The 20,069-nt window shown below is 31.5% G+C and overlaps 2 protein-coding genes and 1 pseudogene across 3 annotated transcripts; 2 read left to right on the forward strand and 1 right to left on the reverse strand.

Moving 5' to 3' along the window:
- The first annotated feature begins 1,843 nt into the window (after window positions 1–1,843).
- LOC114410776 (probable serine/threonine-protein kinase PIX7) lies at window positions 1,844–5,968 on the forward strand. 2 transcript variants are annotated; one of them, XM_028374711.1, is made up of 8 exons: window positions 1,844–1,864; window positions 1,984–2,054; window positions 2,188–2,574; window positions 3,326–3,663; window positions 3,757–3,892; window positions 4,289–4,425; window positions 4,497–4,620; window positions 5,133–5,968. In XM_028374711.1, exons 3-8 carry the CDS (start codon window positions 2,352–2,354, stop codon window positions 5,648–5,650), a joined length of 1,476 nt encoding a protein of 491 aa, XP_028230512.1. In that variant the 5' UTR covers window positions 1,844–1,864; window positions 1,984–2,054; window positions 2,188–2,351; the 3' UTR covers window positions 5,651–5,968. The 2 variants fall into 2 exon arrangements, with proteins under 2 accessions (XP_028230512.1, XP_028230507.1); XM_028374706.1 differs by lacking the exon at window positions 1,844–1,864 and having other exon boundaries at window positions 1,984–2,574.
- A 2,221-nt stretch (window positions 5,969–8,189) lies between these two features.
- Window positions 8,190–11,701, reverse strand: LOC114406587 (annotated as a pseudogene).
- A 1,155-nt stretch (window positions 11,702–12,856) lies between these two features.
- Window positions 12,857–15,490, forward strand: LOC114401593 (hypersensitive-induced response protein 1-like). Its single transcript, XM_028364178.1, has 5 exons — window positions 12,857–13,081; window positions 14,009–14,129; window positions 14,220–14,311; window positions 14,386–14,482; window positions 14,943–15,490. The coding sequence occupies exons 1-5, from the start codon at window positions 12,884–12,886 to the stop codon at window positions 15,302–15,304; spliced, it is 870 nt and encodes a 289-aa protein (XP_028219979.1). The 5' UTR covers window positions 12,857–12,883; the 3' UTR covers window positions 15,305–15,490.
- Window positions 15,491–20,069: the final 4,579 nt, after the last annotated feature.

A 20,069-nucleotide genomic window follows, 5' to 3' on the forward strand; every position in this document is an offset into this window, starting at 1 on the left:
TCCGATGATTCTTCCTCCAGCCACTTCTTCTACAAACGACAAGCCTTCTCCCTCTTCTTCTTAGTCGAAGCAGCTTTTCCCCATGCTACAAAGCCTCCACCATGGATAGTACCTTTTGATGCAGAGCCTTTAGTAGCTATCTCTCTAGCAGCCAATGATGACACCAGAGGCATTCCTATCTTAGGTTGTCTGGCTAGGAGTTCAACTTCTTTTTGTAGGGGGGTGATACCTCTGGTATTGGTAATGATGATGCCCCAGAGACTGAAGTTGATGCTAATTACGTTGCGGACATCACTGCTGCACAAGGAGCTTGGGATCCAGGACCGCCACAAGATTGAGGCCCATTTTTATCATGACTTTTCTTTATTTTTCATCATTATGTAACACATATCAGTTAGTGACATGGCATACGAATATGAGTTTTATTGATATATTTTTTTAAAAAGGTTGATTTATAATATGAGAAATTAACTATATATATTGATAGTGTAAAATAATTTTACACTATAATTTAATTATAAATAATTATGTATGATAAATTTATTAACTTTTATACCAACTATTTTAAAAGTTATATTAATAATGATTTTTATTTAATAATAATATAAAACTACTTCATACTATCAAATATCAATGGGCAGCCATTAAACTTTTACAACATATTCTCAAAAGATATAAAAAAATACTAAATGAATAATTAATTATAGATAAAACAATAAATCATTAACGTGTCATAAAAGTATGCAGTATTATATTTTTTAAATTTATAATAAATATTTTTTATGTAATAAAGTATTTGTTACCTTGTATATTACATCAAAGTTGAAGATATAATAATAATAATAATAATAATAATAATAATAATAATAATAATAATAATAATAATAATAATAATAATAATTCTTTAAAGTTGAAATATGATATTTTTATGTTTAAAATTCAAAATCATAAATATAATAAGTAAATACATAATAATCAATTAATAAATTTAAATACCATTAAAATTTATTGTCCTTATCCTAAAACCTACTAACAATAATAAATGCACATTTAAAACCCACATAAAATAAACGCACGTTTAAAATCCATTTCTATTAAATGTTTCATTAATAAATAAAAAATTAAATACTTAATTTTTTTCCTCTAAAATACTCTTATTTTGAATGAACGAAAGAAATTGCGTCAAACCTTTCTTACTTTTTATTACTAAATGATTAAATACTATTGATACCTAAATTTATCTCAATTCACCGAATTGTTAATCCTAAAACTTTTTTTTATATTTATAACTTACTGGTATATGTTTGAAGTTTGTTTATCTTTTAAGATACATTACCATCTTTGAATACAAAATATATACCGTATTATTTTCAAATACCAAATCATATATTAAGCTCACACAATAAATAATATAATCAAACTTTTATTGTTTCCTTAAAAATTAACTTATTGAATGTATTATATATCTAACTTCACGATGACGTGTACATAATTTATCAATTAAATAAACATTTATTGTGCACTAAAATACTAATTATTATTAAATACTAAAAATAAACATATACATAGCAACAGTTACACACATGCCAAATGCTACCGCTGAAGCAGTGAAGCTGACGCGAGGTTCGGCTTAGCTTTTGCTACTAAGCCCGCCAAGGGCAGCCACGTCAGCATCACGGTGGGTCCCACTATTTCGGGCAGCCCAAACTCCTTCCCGTCTTCTTCGGGCAGCTAGTCTTCGATGACAAAAATCTCACTTTTAATTAATAATAAAATTTAAAAATTTAATTTAATTAAGAATATACCGAAATCCCACTCTCATGTCTCATCATCCAACAATAATAGCAGCAACCAACGAACGAGAGTGAGTATCCTAATTCGTAACTGCTGCAATGCAAGCGTAGTAATAATAATAATAATATTATATAAATTAAAAAACCCATATTAAATTAAATATTTAGAATAGTATTTTTGTTTTAGCAGTGTTGTTGGTGCAGAAGAGGAGGACCCCATATCTGTAACTTTGAGAGCGGAGATTACTGAGTTCAGCTCAGGTGCTGTTCTCTCTGTTCTTTCTGCCCCCTACTCTACTCACTTTCCATTTTCCAATTCCCAATCCATATACCCTCCAAGGTTTTTTTTTTTTTTTTTTTACTTAATGTGATCTGTTACTTTTGCCCTTTTCAGTTTCAATTTCTGGGGTTTGTGGGTTACCCGGTTTTATGGGTTGTTGGCGTGTAAAGTTGTGATTTTTAGGTTATATTTGGGAATTTGCTATCTGGGGTTGTGGTTTTTGGAATTGATGGTATCTGGGTTTCTAGGGATTGATTGATTGGTAGAGATAGAGATAGATGGGGTTGGGTGGTGAGAATGGCAAGGTGGTGGAGTCTTGGGATGTGTGTAAATCAAAAGGTGGGAGGAAGAAGAAGAAGAAAGGGGATGCAGAAGAAGTGGAAGAAGGGGCTGAGGCTGAGGCTGGGTGTTGGGTTAGGTTGAGGTTTATTGGGAGCTGCATTTCTTCAAGATCCAAGGTTGATACCTCAGTCAGTGCCAGTGGCATCAGTACTCATTATGGTAAATTCATCACTATTTCCTTGCAAGACTTATTGTTGTTCATGTGATGATGTGCTTGCTTGCTTGGAGTTGGATGTTCCATCTTTGGTAAATGTGTTTGTGCATAAAATGTTCCTTTTTTGTTTTTAGTAGTTTGTTTGTCTTAGCTTTTGAGAATTCCTCCCTTGAGCACCTATTGATTTGGTTGAAAGTTACTGTGCTAAGCAATGTGAAATGTATACACAACTGATAATGCCAAAAGAACAAGGGTGTCTGATTACGAGTGCTGTAGGTGGTGTTTGCAGGGCTGCAGCAAAACTATGTTGAAATATAATTTTGAGTTTTTTTTTTCTATTCTTGTTTATTCAGAACTGGAGTGAGTTACTTAGTTAATCCCAAAATATATGCCAATTCATATTAAGCTTCATCACTAGAATGTTTCCTTTACCTCCCTATGGTCTTCCATGTTTATAGAGTGAGAAACCCGTGAAAATTTAGATTTTAAATTGGGTAGAAAAGTAAGGAAATACACAAAACTTGAGACTTTAGTTAACCTAATTATTATCAGATATGGGTGGGAGTAAATATTAGAAAGGAAGCTTATCTCAGTTACTGTTTGGACATAACTTAATTTCAAACACATGCTAAAAAGGAAAATTACTTGAGGTGATGCTTATTTCCTTATCTATTCTAAAACCCATAATGCATGATGCTATTTTTACTGCTTATCCTAATACTTTTTATTTTCTCTCTCTTGGTGGCTTCCCATTAGCTGAAAGTAAATCAACTAATGATACTAGTAGAGACCAACCAACAGCTCCAGCAGTCTCTTCTACAACCACTAGTAATGCAGAAAGCAATTCGTCCACTTCCAAGCTTGAAGAAGAGCTTAAAATTGCTTCCAGGCTGCGAAAGTTCTCTTTCAATGATCTCAAGTCAGCAACAAGAAATTTTCGGCCTGAGAGTTTTCTTGGTGAAGGTGGGTTTGGTTGTGTTTTCAAGGGGTGGATTGAAGAAAATGGAACTGCTCCAGTGAAACCTGGCACAGGGCTTACGGTTGCTGTAAAAACCCTAAACCATGATGGGCTCCAGGGTCATAAAGAATGGCTGGTTTGTATATTTTCAAAAGTCCTTCTTTTCTTCTATTATTAACTACTGAATTCTATATTTTTAATGATCTTTCATGTTTGGATCATGTGACAGGCTGAAGTGAATTTTCTCGGTGATCTAGTTCATCCAAACCTTGTTAAACTTGTAGGTTACTGCATTGAAGATGATCAAAGGTTGCTAGTGTATGAATTCATGCCTCGGGGTAGCCTGGAAAACCACTTATTTAGGAGTAAGTTACTATTTTATATCTAATTAGTTTCGACATTTTCTTTTTCAAGAATAATAGTTGGACCACTGCTGCACCTTGAAATTTTAATAACATCAAATGAAGATCCTTTCTCTTGTGAAGCATGGTTCCTTCATGTATCAGATTAATTTTTTTGGCAGTTTGCATGGAAAAACATTTTTTCAACATGTGAGGGAAGTGAGATGATATGATACAGTGCTATACTACTATTATAGTTTCCATTGATAACCTTTTTCTTTGAGTATCTCACTTGTGTAATGGTGCATTTCGTAGCTTTCTCTATCATTGGTAGAACAAGAACTCAAAACTATTGCTGTATATTTTTATGTTTGGATTTTGTCCTTTTTTATTTATGTTCTCATGTGGAAATTAATGTAGGATCCATGCCTCTTCCATGGTCCATTAGAATGAAAATTGCACTAGGAGCTGCTAAGGGTCTTGCTTTTCTTCATGAAGAAGCTGAACGACCAGTAATATATAGGGATTTTAAAACTTCAAACATATTACTAGATGCAGTAAGTGCCCGAAACTACAATAAGATTGCATATTTCCTCCTTTTTGTTAGTCTAATATTGCCCCAATTCAGGACTACAATGCCAAGCTCTCAGACTTTGGTCTTGCCAAAGATGGTCCAGAAGGTGATAAAACCCATGTGTCTACTCGGGTGATGGGAACCTATGGTTACGCAGCACCAGAATATGTCATGACAGGTAAGTTTAGTTTGATATAGCCAGTTCAAATCTGCATGTTTTAGTTGTTTTTTATTCGGAAAGTCACAAATGCATATGCTTTATTGTTATTTCTATCTGTCTTTATTTTGTTGGGCATTTTTCATCTCTGAATTCATTGGTTTTGTTATTGATGATCACTACTCTAAAAAAATTTGGAACATAATTCCTTGTGGGACTGTTTTTAATGTTTGGTACATATGAAGCTCTTGATCTCTGATGTTATTTGTTTTCCACTCAAGACAGATTTATGATTAAGATCATAATTTACTTTCCATCTATAATTTCCCTGTCTGTGATCAATTGTATTGATGGTTTGGTATTTTCGGTTGTTGTGTTCTCATAATGTTTATGACTTACAAAAATGGGAGTTTTATTATATTGTGTTGATAATTTTCAGTTATGTTTGTTCTAAACTCTTTTTAAATGCAGTCCAACACCTGTAAATATCTAATTGCTTCCATTCTAATCAGATTTACTCATGTGGTTTGCAGGTCATCTTACATCAAAAAGTGATGTGTACAGTTTTGGAGTGGTACTACTTGAGATGTTGACCGGCAGAAGATCCATGGACAAACACCGACCCAATGGTGAGCATAACCTTGTGGAATGGGCTCGACCACATCTAGGAGAGAGGAGAAGGTTCTACAGGTTGATAGACCCTCGCTTGGAAGGTCATTTTTCGGTAAAAGGAGCTCAGAAAGCTGCCCAGCTGGCTGCTCACTGCCTTAGTAGAGATCCAAAATCCAGACCCCTAATGAGTGAAGTTGTAGAAGCTTTAAAGCCTTTGCCAAGCCTCAAGGACATGGCAAGCTCTTCATATTATTTCCAGGCAATGCAAGCTGACCGATTTGGAGCGAGCCCGAACACAAGAAACGGGCGAATGCAAGGTGCATTGCTCACCCGTAATGGACAGCAGCAAAGGAGCCTTTCAATACCAAATGGTACTTATGCATCTCCATATCACCATCAGTTTCCCCAACCATCACCAAAGCCCAATGGCAAAGCCTAGAGCCAGTGAAAATTTTCTTTTTCTCCTTCACCCTTTACACCATTTCTTAGTTTCTTCTTATAGATGTTCCTTCTTTCAAAGCATCTGCTGCTTTATGATGTTATGTTAACTTATGGGAGTTGACCCCCTTTAGCTTGAAAGAATGTGAGGGTTGAGAGCAAATGAAGCTTATTATTGAGCTACTATGTCTTGTCTCAAACTGTCATTCAATATTTTCTTCAGGGTGCTTGGAAATATTGAAAACTATCAAATCCTCATCCTTATTTTTATTTTGTTTTTCACATTTGTCCCCGGAAATGTTATCTCCTGATTTATTTAGGCTTTTCTTGTGATATCAAACCCTGCATCTCCCCTTAAATTAATCACTAGCTTTTTGTTTATGAAAAGATGAGAAAGAAGCTTTATTGCATTAATTTATAACCAGTTATTTGTTCTCAAATGACCCGGTTCCTTATTTTATATAACTTATATGCAGCATGTTATATACTTTATAGCACCTTCTAGTAGTTAAAAATTCAAATTTCAATGTCTATAGTTTGATCATCGATGTTGTTCATTCTTATCATTATTGTCTCTAAAGACTGTAGTGCGTGGGGTTCAAGTGTATGATATATTATATACTTTTATGTGGGGTCACACAGGAATGTTCTTAAAGTATTAGTTAAAGAATTAATAGATAAAAGGTTTTTAAGACTTATGCTTGAAGTGTATTAATAGTGTAACGTTATTACATTAATGACGCGCGATATATACACTCCGTAGTCCATTTAATAATTGAGTATCTGGTGAATAACTCGATGATATGTTAATGAGCATTTTTTTTTTTTTGAAAAAATGTAAATTATATTAAATCAAAATGATATAATAATCTTGCTAATAATCTCTATTACAGAAAATTGATAATCTTCAAAAATCAGCTTGTTCCTAGACAGACACCTGATATGGATCATCTGCGTAGCCGAATGAAAGACATTGTTGAAAGTGGTTTACGTGCAATAGCAACAGTACACGTGTAAATGATGTTCAATATATAATTCCATGTTACATTTAAATTTTTTTGGCACGTGTTACGTTTCCAATTAGGTTGATACGGACAAGACTCGAGGTTGAGTTCTGACTAAATTTAGTAGTCTCTTTCGTCTGTTTTACAAGTTTCATTTAACTAATTAAAAAATATTAAAGAAATTAATTTAGTTAATAACATTTAATTTTTTTAATTTCCATATTATTTTTAAATATTCTAATACAAGACATACTCTTATTGTTTTAATTTTATTTTATTTCCTTATAAATGTAAAGAAATGTAAAGAAGCAAAGTAATACTTTAAAATATTTTTCATGAGAGTATTTCTACTATTTATTGAATTCAGAGAAATAATTCGATTAAAGATATTTTTGGTGAAAGAAACTTAATACAAGTAATGGTAGATTTGAAGACAAATGTTAAAATCATAAAATTCTATTACATTCTAATAAAATAAAATTAGATGCTTTATAATTGAAAATACAAAAAAGTGGAAAAATATTAAGTTTAAATATAAAAAGAGGGAAAAAAAATATAAAAGCCCAATATGTTTACTTGTGATCTTATCTAATAAGGAGTGGCGTTTGAATACCCTTAATATATAAGTCCACCATTGAATGCAAAAGAGACATTTTAAATCATTCTTCGTATGAACAACTACTGTAACCATACTTCTTTAAAGAAACCACTTGGCAGAACACTGCCTAAAGTGAGACCAGGATAATTTAAAATAGGAAATCAAATGAAAAGCATAATGGTTTGTACGTGAAATTTTATGCTAAAAGAGAACACATCTTGTTTATGGCCATTTTGGCTGATACAAGTTAATAATAATGTAGTTTTCTCTTGTGTAGTCTCTTGTTCAGTTGTTTTTTTTTTTGCCTTTCTGATATCATGTTCATTAAAATTAAAAGTTTGACTCATTCGAGTGAATTCTTTCTTTTGAACCATTCATTTATATGGAATCTTCCTGGCCAGACCAGATTGCCTATGCAAATAATCCAGATCCTTCACTTTTTGCCAACCATTCTAATATCTCCTAATTCCATTTTATCTTCCTACCTTCTATATATATATATATTATAAAGCTTATTATATTATTCTATAATTTTTAATTGGATAATATTTTTTTAAAAATTTATTGTTGGATTGAAAGTTTCTTTCACGTATATTACATATGCACAATTTTTAATTAATCTAAAATTATTTACTATCTTGTTTATATAAATGCAAATAAATGTAATATAAACATTTTAAAATATATTAAAATATGAATCATTTGTTTATTTTCTTGTTATTCAATTTTGATAAAATTTGATACAAATAATTTTAATAATATGTAGATATAATTCAACTATTGAATTAATAAAAATCATATTTTATATCAAATTATAAAAATATATAATAATTATCAAAATTATACAAGTATAATTTGATCTCTTTGCATGTAACTCAACACAATACTTAGCAATGGCAGTATAAGAAGAAAAACAGAAATTAAGGAAAAAGGCACCTTATTTTATGTTTGTGTTTTATTATATAGAAAAACTAATGGGAATGGGATGACATCCTAGTCCAAGACTGGAAAAACCTTTAGATTCAAACAATAGTTACAAACTTACATTTATCTCACCCAAGGACACGAATTGGAACCACAAACTTGCAACTTGTCAAATGTGAGACCACTAGGGGTTATTTTATGTTTGTGTGAGTTAATTATTTTTTTAAATTAACCAACCCAATTTATTTATGCAACATCCACATGACTGGAAGTGTATGAAATCCAAATTTCCAGAATAAAACTTGGTATAAAATATAATATGTTTCCCCAAAGGGAATAAATGTGCTCATTCATGGTATGGGGGTGAGACGAGACACTTAAGAGCCTACTCTGCTCAACTGCTCCTTGGATGTGCTTTCAAATATCTTGTCAGCACTTGCTACCTCAAAACCATCTCTCCTATGAAACTCTTTAACCTGTTCCATTAGTTAAAACAAAACAAGGATCAGTAAATCCTACAGAAAAATTTCTTACAATACATATTATATTAGAAGGTCATTCAGAAAATTGGAAAGAAATTGAATCTGCTACAGTAGATCTTTGCTGGAGAAGATCATCAGGGCTCACTGGAAGTAGAGGAAATATTCAAATCATTCACATGATCCTTGATCAGAATGAGCTACAACTTGCTATGGTCATCTTCAACTTCAAGATGATTATATCAGCATGTTCATAGTTAATCTAGGTTATAATTTCAGTATTCATCTCATAATTAGGAGCATGCAAACAAATTTAACAGCTTTACAGGAATTTTATTTCAAACATATGAGTGAGGGAAAGAAGATAGATTTGATGAGCATGGCAAACTTTCAGAAGGTGAACACAAGCATGAATTGAAGGAAAATTTTCATATTTGCCATTAATGAATATGAGGGAATTATTTTCTCTTCAATCCTCATTTTTTCACTTAAGATAGCAATTGTCTTAATCAGAAAGAAACCGACCTGAGATTGTCTTACAATGCATATTGAATGCTTTTATTTTGGTTAGAAAAAAACGTAGAAAACCTTATAGTTGCATAATAACAAACAAGGGTACAAACCTTTCAGCCCTCCTCCTTCAGAATTCAATCTAAATCCACTATCCTCAATAAACTGATTTAGTTTTTTTATATCCTTCAAATGAGTTTTCAGCCGATGAGTGGATATAGTAACATGGCTTAGCGCATACCCTTGACTAGGGTCCAGGCAGCATACTCACTTTCACTGTGCATCAAATACCAATAAACCATAAGTAATCAAGATGCTAGAAGCGAGTGCAGACTTTCCTAAAAAACTATTGCCCTCCATACAGATAGTAATACCTTGCCAATTGTTGAAACTCACAATATAAGGGCTTTTCCCATGTTAAACGTCCAAGGGAACTTGCAAGTGCTGAATACTTGTTTCCATCCCCAGATGATTCAGTTTATTTTCTAATTATTTCCTGCAGAAAAATTCAAAACTTCTTTTACTACAATTGGCTTTTGAGGAGTTGGAGCCACAATGCAGCAAAAATGTAAACCATAGATGTCATGCAATTATTTATATCACTATAGTCTACAGATAGCATATCATATACTGCATCTCAATCTTAATATATAGAGAAGTAACATATGTAAAATCCTAAGAAATCAATCAATTCTTTGCTTATCAAATTATGGTCATCATACTAAATACAACTACTAACAACACAAGATAATACGACAAAACATTGCCTTACAAGTTTACAACCAGTTCTGGTAGTTACAAGGAACCATTCAAGAAATTATCTATGATCTATCTCCATACCAAGTAAAATGGAACCTATAGTTTTATGACCTTCAATAAAACACAATTTCAACAACCAGGATTGTGACAGATGCTATACCTTTAATTTTTAAGTCCAAAATGGTGAGAAAGATAGCGAGAATTAACAGATGTTAAACTCAAACCCCAGTACAATTTAGTGAATTTCAGAAAATTATGCAGTACTCTTTTTAGCATCATACCGTTGAGTATATGAAGAGCTGAAAAACAAAATAGCTGCTCAATTTGCCACATAAAAATAGAGGTGGAAGTCGCATAGTAGTTGTAAATATCCCAGCACAACACTATTATGATGTTGCCAAATGGTGGGAACTAATTTGTAAATACTTATTAATGTAGGGACTAAAGTGTAATTTTTTTTCATGTAAGAACTAAACCAAGAAATAGTGTCAAGTATCAGGACCAAATTTTTAATCTAACCTAAATTAAATAGGCTTTTAAAAAGGCCTTGTCTCAGCTTATTTAGTAAATAGGCCTAACTTGACTACACTTGATATGGGTTAGGCCATAGGCCTCGGACCATCGGTCTTGCCTATTTTCACCCGCAACCCTACATAAAATCAAGCACAAGAACGTCATGATAAAAGATGATCTCTATCATATTATTACTCTGCTAATATTTGAAACTTTTTTTGGTACAGTTGCTAACATTTTAAACAGGTTGCAAAATAGAGAGAGGAAACCAGCCTCCATTATAATTCTCAGAGCATAGATGTAAAATGACATTAGTTAAATTTTTTTTCTCACAAACACACCTGAGTTTGTGAACTCATTTGATCTACTAGTAGCTCTGATATAAATAATATTCTGGGCAAAGGCCCATTAATGCCACTGCCACTGCTAGAAAGTGAATCAGCAGGAGGAGAAAACCACAAAGCCCTCAACTTTTTGGCTGGAAACCTCAACTCCTCCCTCTGTGTATAGCCATAATCCAGAAAAAAACTAGCCATGGAATCAATTCCATAACCATTCACCTAATTAAGCGCAACAATACACACGAATGGGCTAATCAGGAATAATTGAGTCACACAGAAAAATGTACTAGTGTAAGGAAGTAAAGCCATGAGAAGTACCCCAAATGTCCTGAATGCAAGATGATCATAGCATAATGAGTTATTCTCAGCAGAGTGAACAAGGTCCAATATGGCCTTAGCAGTAGGATTTCTGTTCAAGTAAACGGATTACATACTTTCCAACACACCCCTGAAATAAGCTTCACCCCCCCTGCATGAAGAAAAATTGTCTTCTCATGAGAAACTGAGAATCCAGACCAAAACATAAGGTACAGAAAACAAGATCTCAGAGATTTAGGCCATGTTTGATTCCCTTCTCACTTTTTTTTTTTTAATTTTAAAAACTGCTTTCTAAAACAATTTCACACCATGCAGCAATCAATTTCTCGTCCAAAATCTATGATGTTTTGAAAATTGCTTCCAAAACAAGTGATTTCAAAACCTGAAACCAGAAACAGATGGGAGATGTTTTCTCATCATCTTCTTCTATTTTCTTCAAGTACTTTATGATTCCAAGTGTTTAGGAGACAAACTTTTATAGAACATAAATATGCTCAGGGACAAACACTTTCAAAGTGAACAAACAAATTTTAGAGAACAAAAATTTGTTTTTGAAAACAGTAAACAAACAAGGCTACTATCACTATAAGCATCATGGATATCCATTGGCGATATAATCAAGTGTCAAATTTATTTTTCTCTTCAAAATTAATAGAAAAATAATAAAGGATAACCAATCATTTTAGTTCTTTATGGTATCGGTGACAATTTATTCCACGAAAAAACAAAAATTACAATTTAATCTCTAAATGTGTAAATTTGGAGAGTACATGATATTATAACATTAAGAGCACTACAAACATGGCAGAATTTTGTGTTCATTCAGAATTAGAACATGTCACAGGAAATCCTAGGATGATAATAAACAAAATCAAACAAATAAAATGGAACCTGAATTGATGATCTCTGGGAAGCATGTTGTGATGTGGAGCCACAAAACACGTGAAGGGTTCTTCGTGGATTGTCTAAGCCTAAGGCCAAGTGCCCCGGAGAAGAAGATTGGTTCATTGGAACCAAATTCCAGAATTTGGGTTTGGAAGGGACAGAGGTTGTTGTTCTACTGAAAGAGAATACAGGTGACAAAGTGGAGGACTTGGTAGTTGCAAACATGGTTATATTTAATTTAAGGTTCAGTTCAATGGATGATGAAAGAGAAACTACATGCAACTTCAATCTTCTAGTTTAAGGTACAACTTCATTTCATAGTATCTTATTATCATTCATAAAAGAATAAAATGAATAGTAAAAAGAAATGGATAGATGTGATGCTGTAGCCACGCGTGATCCACGTGGGGTGTCACATTGAAGAGTCTTGTATATGACATTGGCTACGTCTGAGTCTGAGGCGTCTCTTTAGTATATACCATGCTTACTTTCCTTCCTTTATTTATTCTGTTACACGCGGCAAAGTGCTAACTGCCTAATTCTTGTTTTTTGGATTCTGAAAACTGAAAACATCGAAAACCTTGCGAAACTGCTTTATACATTTATGAACTTACCTCTCTCTTTCCTCCTCTTATCCTCTTCCAAACTCCCTCGCCCTATAAATACTATATATCACTCTCCATCCTTTTTCTTTGTCATTCTCAGTTTCTCACTCACTCCACACGCGCACACACACACAAATATATATATATATATATATCAAATTCTCATTATCAAGGTGAATGAGTGTACTATCATTTTTCTGTTATTATTCTTTTGAGTTTTTAGTAGAATCCAATTGATGTGTTGTATTTATGTTGGTGTTTTTGTAGCTGTTTAATTTCTGTTGTAGGTTTAGCGAAGATGGGACAAATGTTCAGTATGTTTGGTTTTGTGCAAGTGGAACAGTCAAGTGTGGCGATCAAGGAAGTTTTCGGGAAGTACAATGATGTTCTCGATCCTGGTTGCCACTGTGTGCCGTGGTATTTCGGCAATCGTGTGGCTGGTGCACTTTCTTTGCGTATACAACAGCTAGATGTTCGTTGTGAAACCAAGACAAAGGTTCGATTCTTCCACTTTCCCACTAGCACTTTCTTAGGGTATGTTTGAGTATCCTATCAATGTATTTTGGTGATGTTCATTAATCACAATTTAAAGTTTTAATTTTGTAATCCTTGATCTTTATTATGTGAAATATCAGGATGATATTCTAATTCTTATAGAAAAATAAACCAAAAGCACCAACCGATTCCTCCTCCTTAAAATGTGTCTTTATCATTTTATAATAATTACTTTATAAGTTATCTTTTAGATGATAAAAAAAACCTCTTTATCCTATGAATGTACATAAATTAATAAATTATATATCAATAGACATTTTAGTATACTTCCATCTACTATTAAAGGATTAAAGTGTTTCACATTTATTGTCTTGAGCGACCATTATTTTTAGAGGCAAAAATTGAAATTATTTGGTCTACTTTTATTTAACAAAATTCTTTCTTTGTTATTAGTTAGATCTGCTAGGATAATTTTGTTTTAGTGTTTCTGCACGTTTTTGCACGTTAATTTTTGTTGAATTGTTTCAGTTTAATTTATCCTTAATTTTAGGAGTTTGTTACCTCATGTAGAACATGGGTTTGTTATGGATTTGTGGCCTAGAGTTTAGGAATGAATCTTTTATGTATAAGCCTATAAAAAGGTTTTATCCTTAATTAATAAAGTCTCTTTCTGCTTTACGCTTTCCTCTTAATATATTTTTTCTAACAAGATCAATATAAAATATGTTCATATCATACAATTATCCGCACTTGGCACGAGCAAGGATATTATAGATGAAATTTAAGATTATTGATATGTTGACATATCTTACAATATTTTTGTTTGGTCATTGCTTTTCCTACAAATGATTGCGCGTATTTGTATCCTGATTAATGGCTTGATGAACTATTTGAAAGATCATGGCTAATTTAATGCAAATCCCGGCAGGACAATGTGTTTGTTACTGTGGTTGCCTCTATCCAGTATCGAGCATTGGCAGAAAAGGCATCAGATGCTTACTACAAACTCAGCAATACCAGAGCACAGATACAATCCTATGTCTTTGATGGTAGCTAATTTAGTGCTTGTGAATCTACTTAGAAACTAGGTTTATGTGCGTCTTCAAGTTGAAACTTATTTACTCCTGTTTCTATTTCAGTTATAAGAGCAAGTGTTCCAAAGATGGAACTAGATGCTACTTTTGAGCAGAAGACCGACATCGCAAAAACAGTGGAGGAAGAACTTGAAAAGGTATACCCTTTTACTTTTGTTTTAAATTAAAAATGGAGTAGGACATCTTTAATCTGTTTTCTTGTCATTTCTAGGCTATGTCAGCATATGGGTATGAGATAGTTCAGACTCTTATTGTGGATATTGAGCCAGATGAGCGTGTGAAGAGGGCCATGAATGAAATTAATGCTGGTATGTTTTCAAGATGTTCATGTGTTTACTTCAATTATAGAGTCATTCATATTTCCTTTTCAAGCTATCAAAATAAATGTTAGTTTAATGGAGAGGTTTTGATAGGAGAGTTTGTCGATTCTTTTTCATTATATATAAAGCTGTATTAAGCTATAAAAGGAGTTGTAACTCATATATTAATTATACCAAAGACTTGGCTTTTCGTGGTGCTAACAAGTCTGAATAGTGAATCATTTTTCATCAAAGAATACTTCCCAAATTCCCGACATCATTAGTATCATTATCCTGAGCAATTACTTGTTGGTGCCACTTTAATTAAAAAGACACAATCTTGCAAACTTACAGAGACCTTAAATTAAAAAAGATTTATCTTGTTTGAAGAAAAAGTTAACTATTTGATTCAATTTTTATGTTTTCATGATCACCCTTCACATTGTTCTTTTACCATCATCACAAATAGCTGCAAGATTGAGGGTGGCTTCGAACGAGAAAGCGGAAGCAGAGAAGATAGTGCAGATAAAGCGAGCAGAAGGGGATGCAGAATCAAAGTACCTAGCAGGCCTTGGAGTTGCTCGTCAGCGTCAAGCCATAGTAGATGGCTTGAGAGACAGTGTGCTTGCTTTCTCCGAGAATGTTCCCGGGACAACATCAAAGGATATCATGGACATGGTTCTCATGACCCAATATTTTGACACAATGAAGGATATTGGTGCATCCTCAAAATCCAATGCTGTTTTCATTCCACATGGACCTGGTTCTGTACATGACGTTGCTTCACAAATTAGGGATGGTCTTCAACAAGGAAATGCAACAAAGTCTTGATCACTTGCATAAGCTAGTAGGTTTAGCTACAAAACTATGTGTGTAGGGGACAACATATAGTTGTATTCTTCTAAGTATTTTTGTTGTTGTTCTTCAATTCAATAATCTGCATAATAAAGGTTTGCATAGGTTATCCAAGTGAACCCATCATATCTTCTTGACCACACCATAACTTTTTTTTTTTTATAGATTTTCCACCCCATGTTCGGTGTCTTTCCATCTAGTTCAATCTTTTTTGAGTTTGTGAATAATACATCCAAACCAAATAAAATTGTTTTTGCAAATAGTAATGATAGTGGGCGAAATTGCTTTATGTGTGGTTTTGTGGTTTGTGTTTGTTTAATTATGTATAGTTTATTCCGAGTGATAGTGTAGTGTGCATTCAGAGCAGATGACGAGTTTGTCCTGCTAGAATTGAGAAGACATTGTCCTAGAATCAGGATTATTGTTCCTTGTTAACATTGTTAGTCTCCATGATAAATGCTTAAACTTAAAAGCAAAAAACAAAAAAGACGGGCAGTGGTTTTTCCTCAAATTGGTTTTACTCCTCTTTGATTTCAAGCTCTAGTAAACGGAATAAAACTATTTTGTGTGTGATCCTCTTCAGCACTTGTGAAGCCTCACGTCTACAGAATTTGCTGCACACTCATAAGATCTTTGGTTAAATTTATGAAGGTGACAAGTCTTCTTTATCAGTTTTTAAACTTATTTTAAGTTTATGAAATTTTAACTTCATTATGATTTTATTTGTTTGTTTAAATTAAGGATATATTTTAACTTCATTATGGTTTTGTATAAGCACAGAATTCTAACTAAATCCTGATATCATTAATTAGCACCACTATTCTGGAATCTGGGCAATTACTTTCTTATACTTGTTGGTGTTACCTTAAATACACAACCTTGCTGTCCTTGGATGTTGGACACTTTTAGCTAAAGATATAACGGGCATGGTACTCATTATCCGATTGTCACGATCCACATATTTAATAACATGTAAAAACACATTTTACAGTCAATAATTTTTAATGTAAATAGTTAAATTAATCCCGACATTTTTTTTCTAATAAAAATATAATTGTAGAAAATTTGATGGAAATTTAATTTGTATTTTTTCTTAAATATACAATCAATTATATTAATGTATAAATACGTTTATTTTTTATAAATGCACGATTAATACTATTATTAACCTTTTTTTGTAAAAAGGCAACGATTCACGTTATTTTGATATTTTAATTATATCTCATTCATACCATTAACTAACCGTTATTGTCAACGAATTTTGTCAATATTATTTATTCTATTTTGTTATATTTGTTCTATTATTTACAATGTGTATAATTTTTTTAACATAATTTTAAAAATGAAAAATATTTTCAAATTAAGGCAATCTTTGTGACTGCAGTATAGAATATGAAAAAAAAATCAAATTGATTTAACATTAATTAGAATATATATAATGATATCTTATATCTCATATCAATTAGTGCAAACATTTTAATGTTCAAATTAATTTCCTTAATTATGTTTTAAATTCTTTTATTTAATATGCTCCATTAATTAAAAAAATATTTTTTACAGGTTTGTTTCTAAATGATCAAATTAATTAAACATAATTTTAAAAAGGATTTTTTTTCAAAAACATATTTTTAAACATGATTTTTTTTTCGAAATGATAAAATTTTTGTGACTATAATTGATATGATGGAAAAAAATTAAATATGTCAGGAAATCAAAATTTAATGTTATATAATTAAATTATATTTTTAACATAGAAGGTGAGCAATATGCATGTTTATAATAGAAGATAAAAAAAAATGTTAAGATTTTAATTTGTTTTTGTAACATAGAAGATAGAAGATGACTTTTCTTAGGGGAAAAATGTGACTTGTGATTTTTGGGTTTAATGAATATGAAGGAGTTATAATTTTTTCTCTATTTAAATAAGATGGTCAAGTGAACAATAGAGTGTTAGGCATTGGACACAACTAAATAGTAGCAACCTAAGTATCATAGTTTGTTCTTCTGGTTTTTTTTTTTTTTTTTTGTCTTCTCTATTCTGTTTCTTCTTCAAGGTCACTACTAAAAGGTATGTATGGTTTTTTAAATTATTTTTTAAGTTGATAATTTCTTTGTACCCTTAGTTGTGTGCACATACACGTTTGTAGGATGGAGTCTTCTTCAAGACAAAAATTCATGGGTTGGTTTAGGAGTTTTAGAATAAAATCATCTTTTAAAAATGTCAAAATTTTAATGTTTTTTATTTTTAATTATCTATGAAATTTAATATATTTTTACTAACATATTTCATTGTTAAATTTGTATTTGGTAGGATGAGATGAAAATTTCAAAAACTTTTTCTCCAATTAGGGATACTACTTGGAAGTTGGTTTAACATACAAAACTGATCTAAATAGAAATGTCATAACTATGTTTGGAAAAGACTTGAAAACATTTAAGTGATGATATTCTTTACAAATAGAGATTGCTTTTTCAAATCAATGATAACTATTATAACTTTTTATTATGTAAATTTCGTTTTCTATTTTATTATGATATATATAATTTAATAATAATTTAACTACATTTTTAATGATAGATTTAGTGTTGATAGATGAAGAGTTGAAAACAATACACTAAAAGTTTATTTGATTTTTCTCTAATGTCTATTTTGAAAATTTCTTCCATCTCTAAATTATCTCATTTATGATGAACTCAACTATGGTATGAGTTTGTCTCAAACTGAATACAATCAATTGTTGTTCACAATGATTGATGAACAACAAAAGATATATAATACAATCATGTTTAGTGCATCTTCAAATATTGGGGGATTTTTTTATTTCTTATTGTTATGGATGGACATGTAAAACTTTTTTTTGAAGAAATATTTTTGAATCATTTAGATCTTAATGAGAAATTTTCTTAACTTTGATGCTTTGTTGATTCCAAGGCAGAAGAACAACACATTCTAGATTTCATATTCCAATTAAAGTCAATGAAGATTCTACTTATAGCATAAAGCAAGATAGTTCTTCAATTAGCTAAATTAATATATATGACTAAACTCATAATTTGGGGGGAAGCCCTTATGACTCGAACATTTAGGGATATATTAAGATTTTCTAATAGGAAAAAATCCCAACTTCTATTTGGAGAAAAGTTTTTGGAGGAATTTTAGATAAATGTTTCCAATCATACCAAAGGGAACAATATAAAATGTTGTTCATGCAAAAATATTAATGTTTCATATCTTTGGTCTTTATGAAAAAAACAGACCTTAACAAAAAACATGAGACTTCAATTTGAAACTTCAAGTGAAATAATTTTCAAATTGAGTATTGAAAATGTTACAATTGGTGACATTAATGTTGAAAATGTTATCATTGACATATCATTGGATATGCTTATTAACATTTCAAGGAATTTCGTTGTAGATATTGTCAACAACACATATTCCTTACTTTTGGAAAATCTTAGACCCTTTTTTTTCATCATTGAGTAAATTTAGCACAAACTAATGATATTGTTTGTGAGTTTAAAGAATACATTATGTCTTTTATTCATGGTGAAGCTTAAACTTACTTAAGTTTGGATGTCTTGTGTTCAAAAAATGAAAATGGGGATAGACCGAATAATGTACATCAAAAGTTTAAATACAATTGTTCATCTGCACTTCTCAATGATGAAAATACTACCATTGACATATCATTGGATATTCTTATTGGCAATTCAAGGGATTTTCTTGTAGAGATTGTCAGCAACACATATTCCTCACTTTTGGAAAACCTTAAACACATTTTTTTTTCATCAGAGCTAATTTAGCACAAACTAATGATATTGTTCATGAGTTGAAAGAATACATTATGTCTTTGATTCATGGTGAAGCTAAAACTTACTTAAGTTTGGATGTCCAATGTTCAAAAAATGGAAATGGGGATATTTTAGATGATGTACATACTGTTAGACTAAAATCTTTAACCACTAATATTATAAACTACAAAATGAAACACATGTTATTAACAAATGCGAAAAAACAAAAATCAAAATATACATCCAGCTATTGTCATGAAAGAGCTGCCTTGTTTTGGTTCTTTCAAGCTTTCACTCTCTCTCTGTAGATGGTCAGACAAATTTTAAAAGAGGTGAGCTCAGAGACCAAATACATGTGCTATATATATGCATTTTATCATAAAAAATGCATTTAGTAGTCATTACCACTCATTAGTAGTCATTCAATATTTGGCTTTTTAACTCCAAAACTAATGGAGCATTTGATTTTTCAAAACGCACAAACCAAATTATTACATTCTCCCACTTGGTCCAAACATTTTGACTCATTAATTAAAATAAGTCAATCTTCAATCTTCTTAAGAAATGAATATACGAATCATAGTGATAGTTCCTCTTATAACGAGTAATATCATCCATGTATTACAATATGTTATATTTCCCAAGTAGTATACTCAAGGTGGTAATAAAATTTAATGAATAAACACAGTGTTTATTCTTAGTCAAAAACATAATTTTTCTCAAATAAATCAACATGCACATGAATATGAGAAAATATTATAATATAAAAGTTTCAACTCTAACCTGTATGTATACAATCATAAAGTGGAACTAAGTCTCATTCTCTCTACATGATCCTTGAATTGAAATAGTGGCATGCCCTTAGTCAAAGGATCAACGATCATCAACTCAATACTTATATGCTCAATAACCACTTTTTTGTCTTTTACTCTTTCTCTAATGACTAAGT

Source organism: Glycine soja, chromosome 1 (assembly GCF_004193775.1).
Source record: "Glycine soja cultivar W05 chromosome 1, ASM419377v2, whole genome shotgun sequence".
Classification (NCBI taxonomy): Eukaryota; Viridiplantae; Streptophyta; class Magnoliopsida; order Fabales; family Fabaceae; genus Glycine; species Glycine soja.

Coding starts and splice junctions, on each gene's coding strand:
- LOC114410776 (XM_028374711.1), top strand. CDS start 2,352: ATGGGGTTGGGTGGTGAGAATGGCAAGGTGGTGGAGTCTTGGGATGTG. Junction 3,893..4,288: donor GGAAAACCACTTATTTAGGA/GTAAGTTACTAT, acceptor AAATTAATGTAG/GATCCATGCCTCTTCCATGG. Junction 4,426..4,496: donor CAAACATATTACTAGATGCA/GTAAGTGCCCGA, acceptor GCCCCAATTCAG/GACTACAATGCCAAGCTCTC.
- LOC114401593 (XM_028364178.1), top strand. CDS start 12,884: ATGGGACAAATGTTCAGTATGTTTGGTTTTGTGCAAGTGGAACAGTCA. Junction 13,082..14,008: donor GTTGTGAAACCAAGACAAAG/GTTCGATTCTTC, acceptor AAATCCCGGCAG/GACAATGTGTTTGTTACTGT. Junction 14,312..14,385: donor TGGAGGAAGAACTTGAAAAG/GTATACCCTTTT, acceptor TGTCATTTCTAG/GCTATGTCAGCATATGGGTA.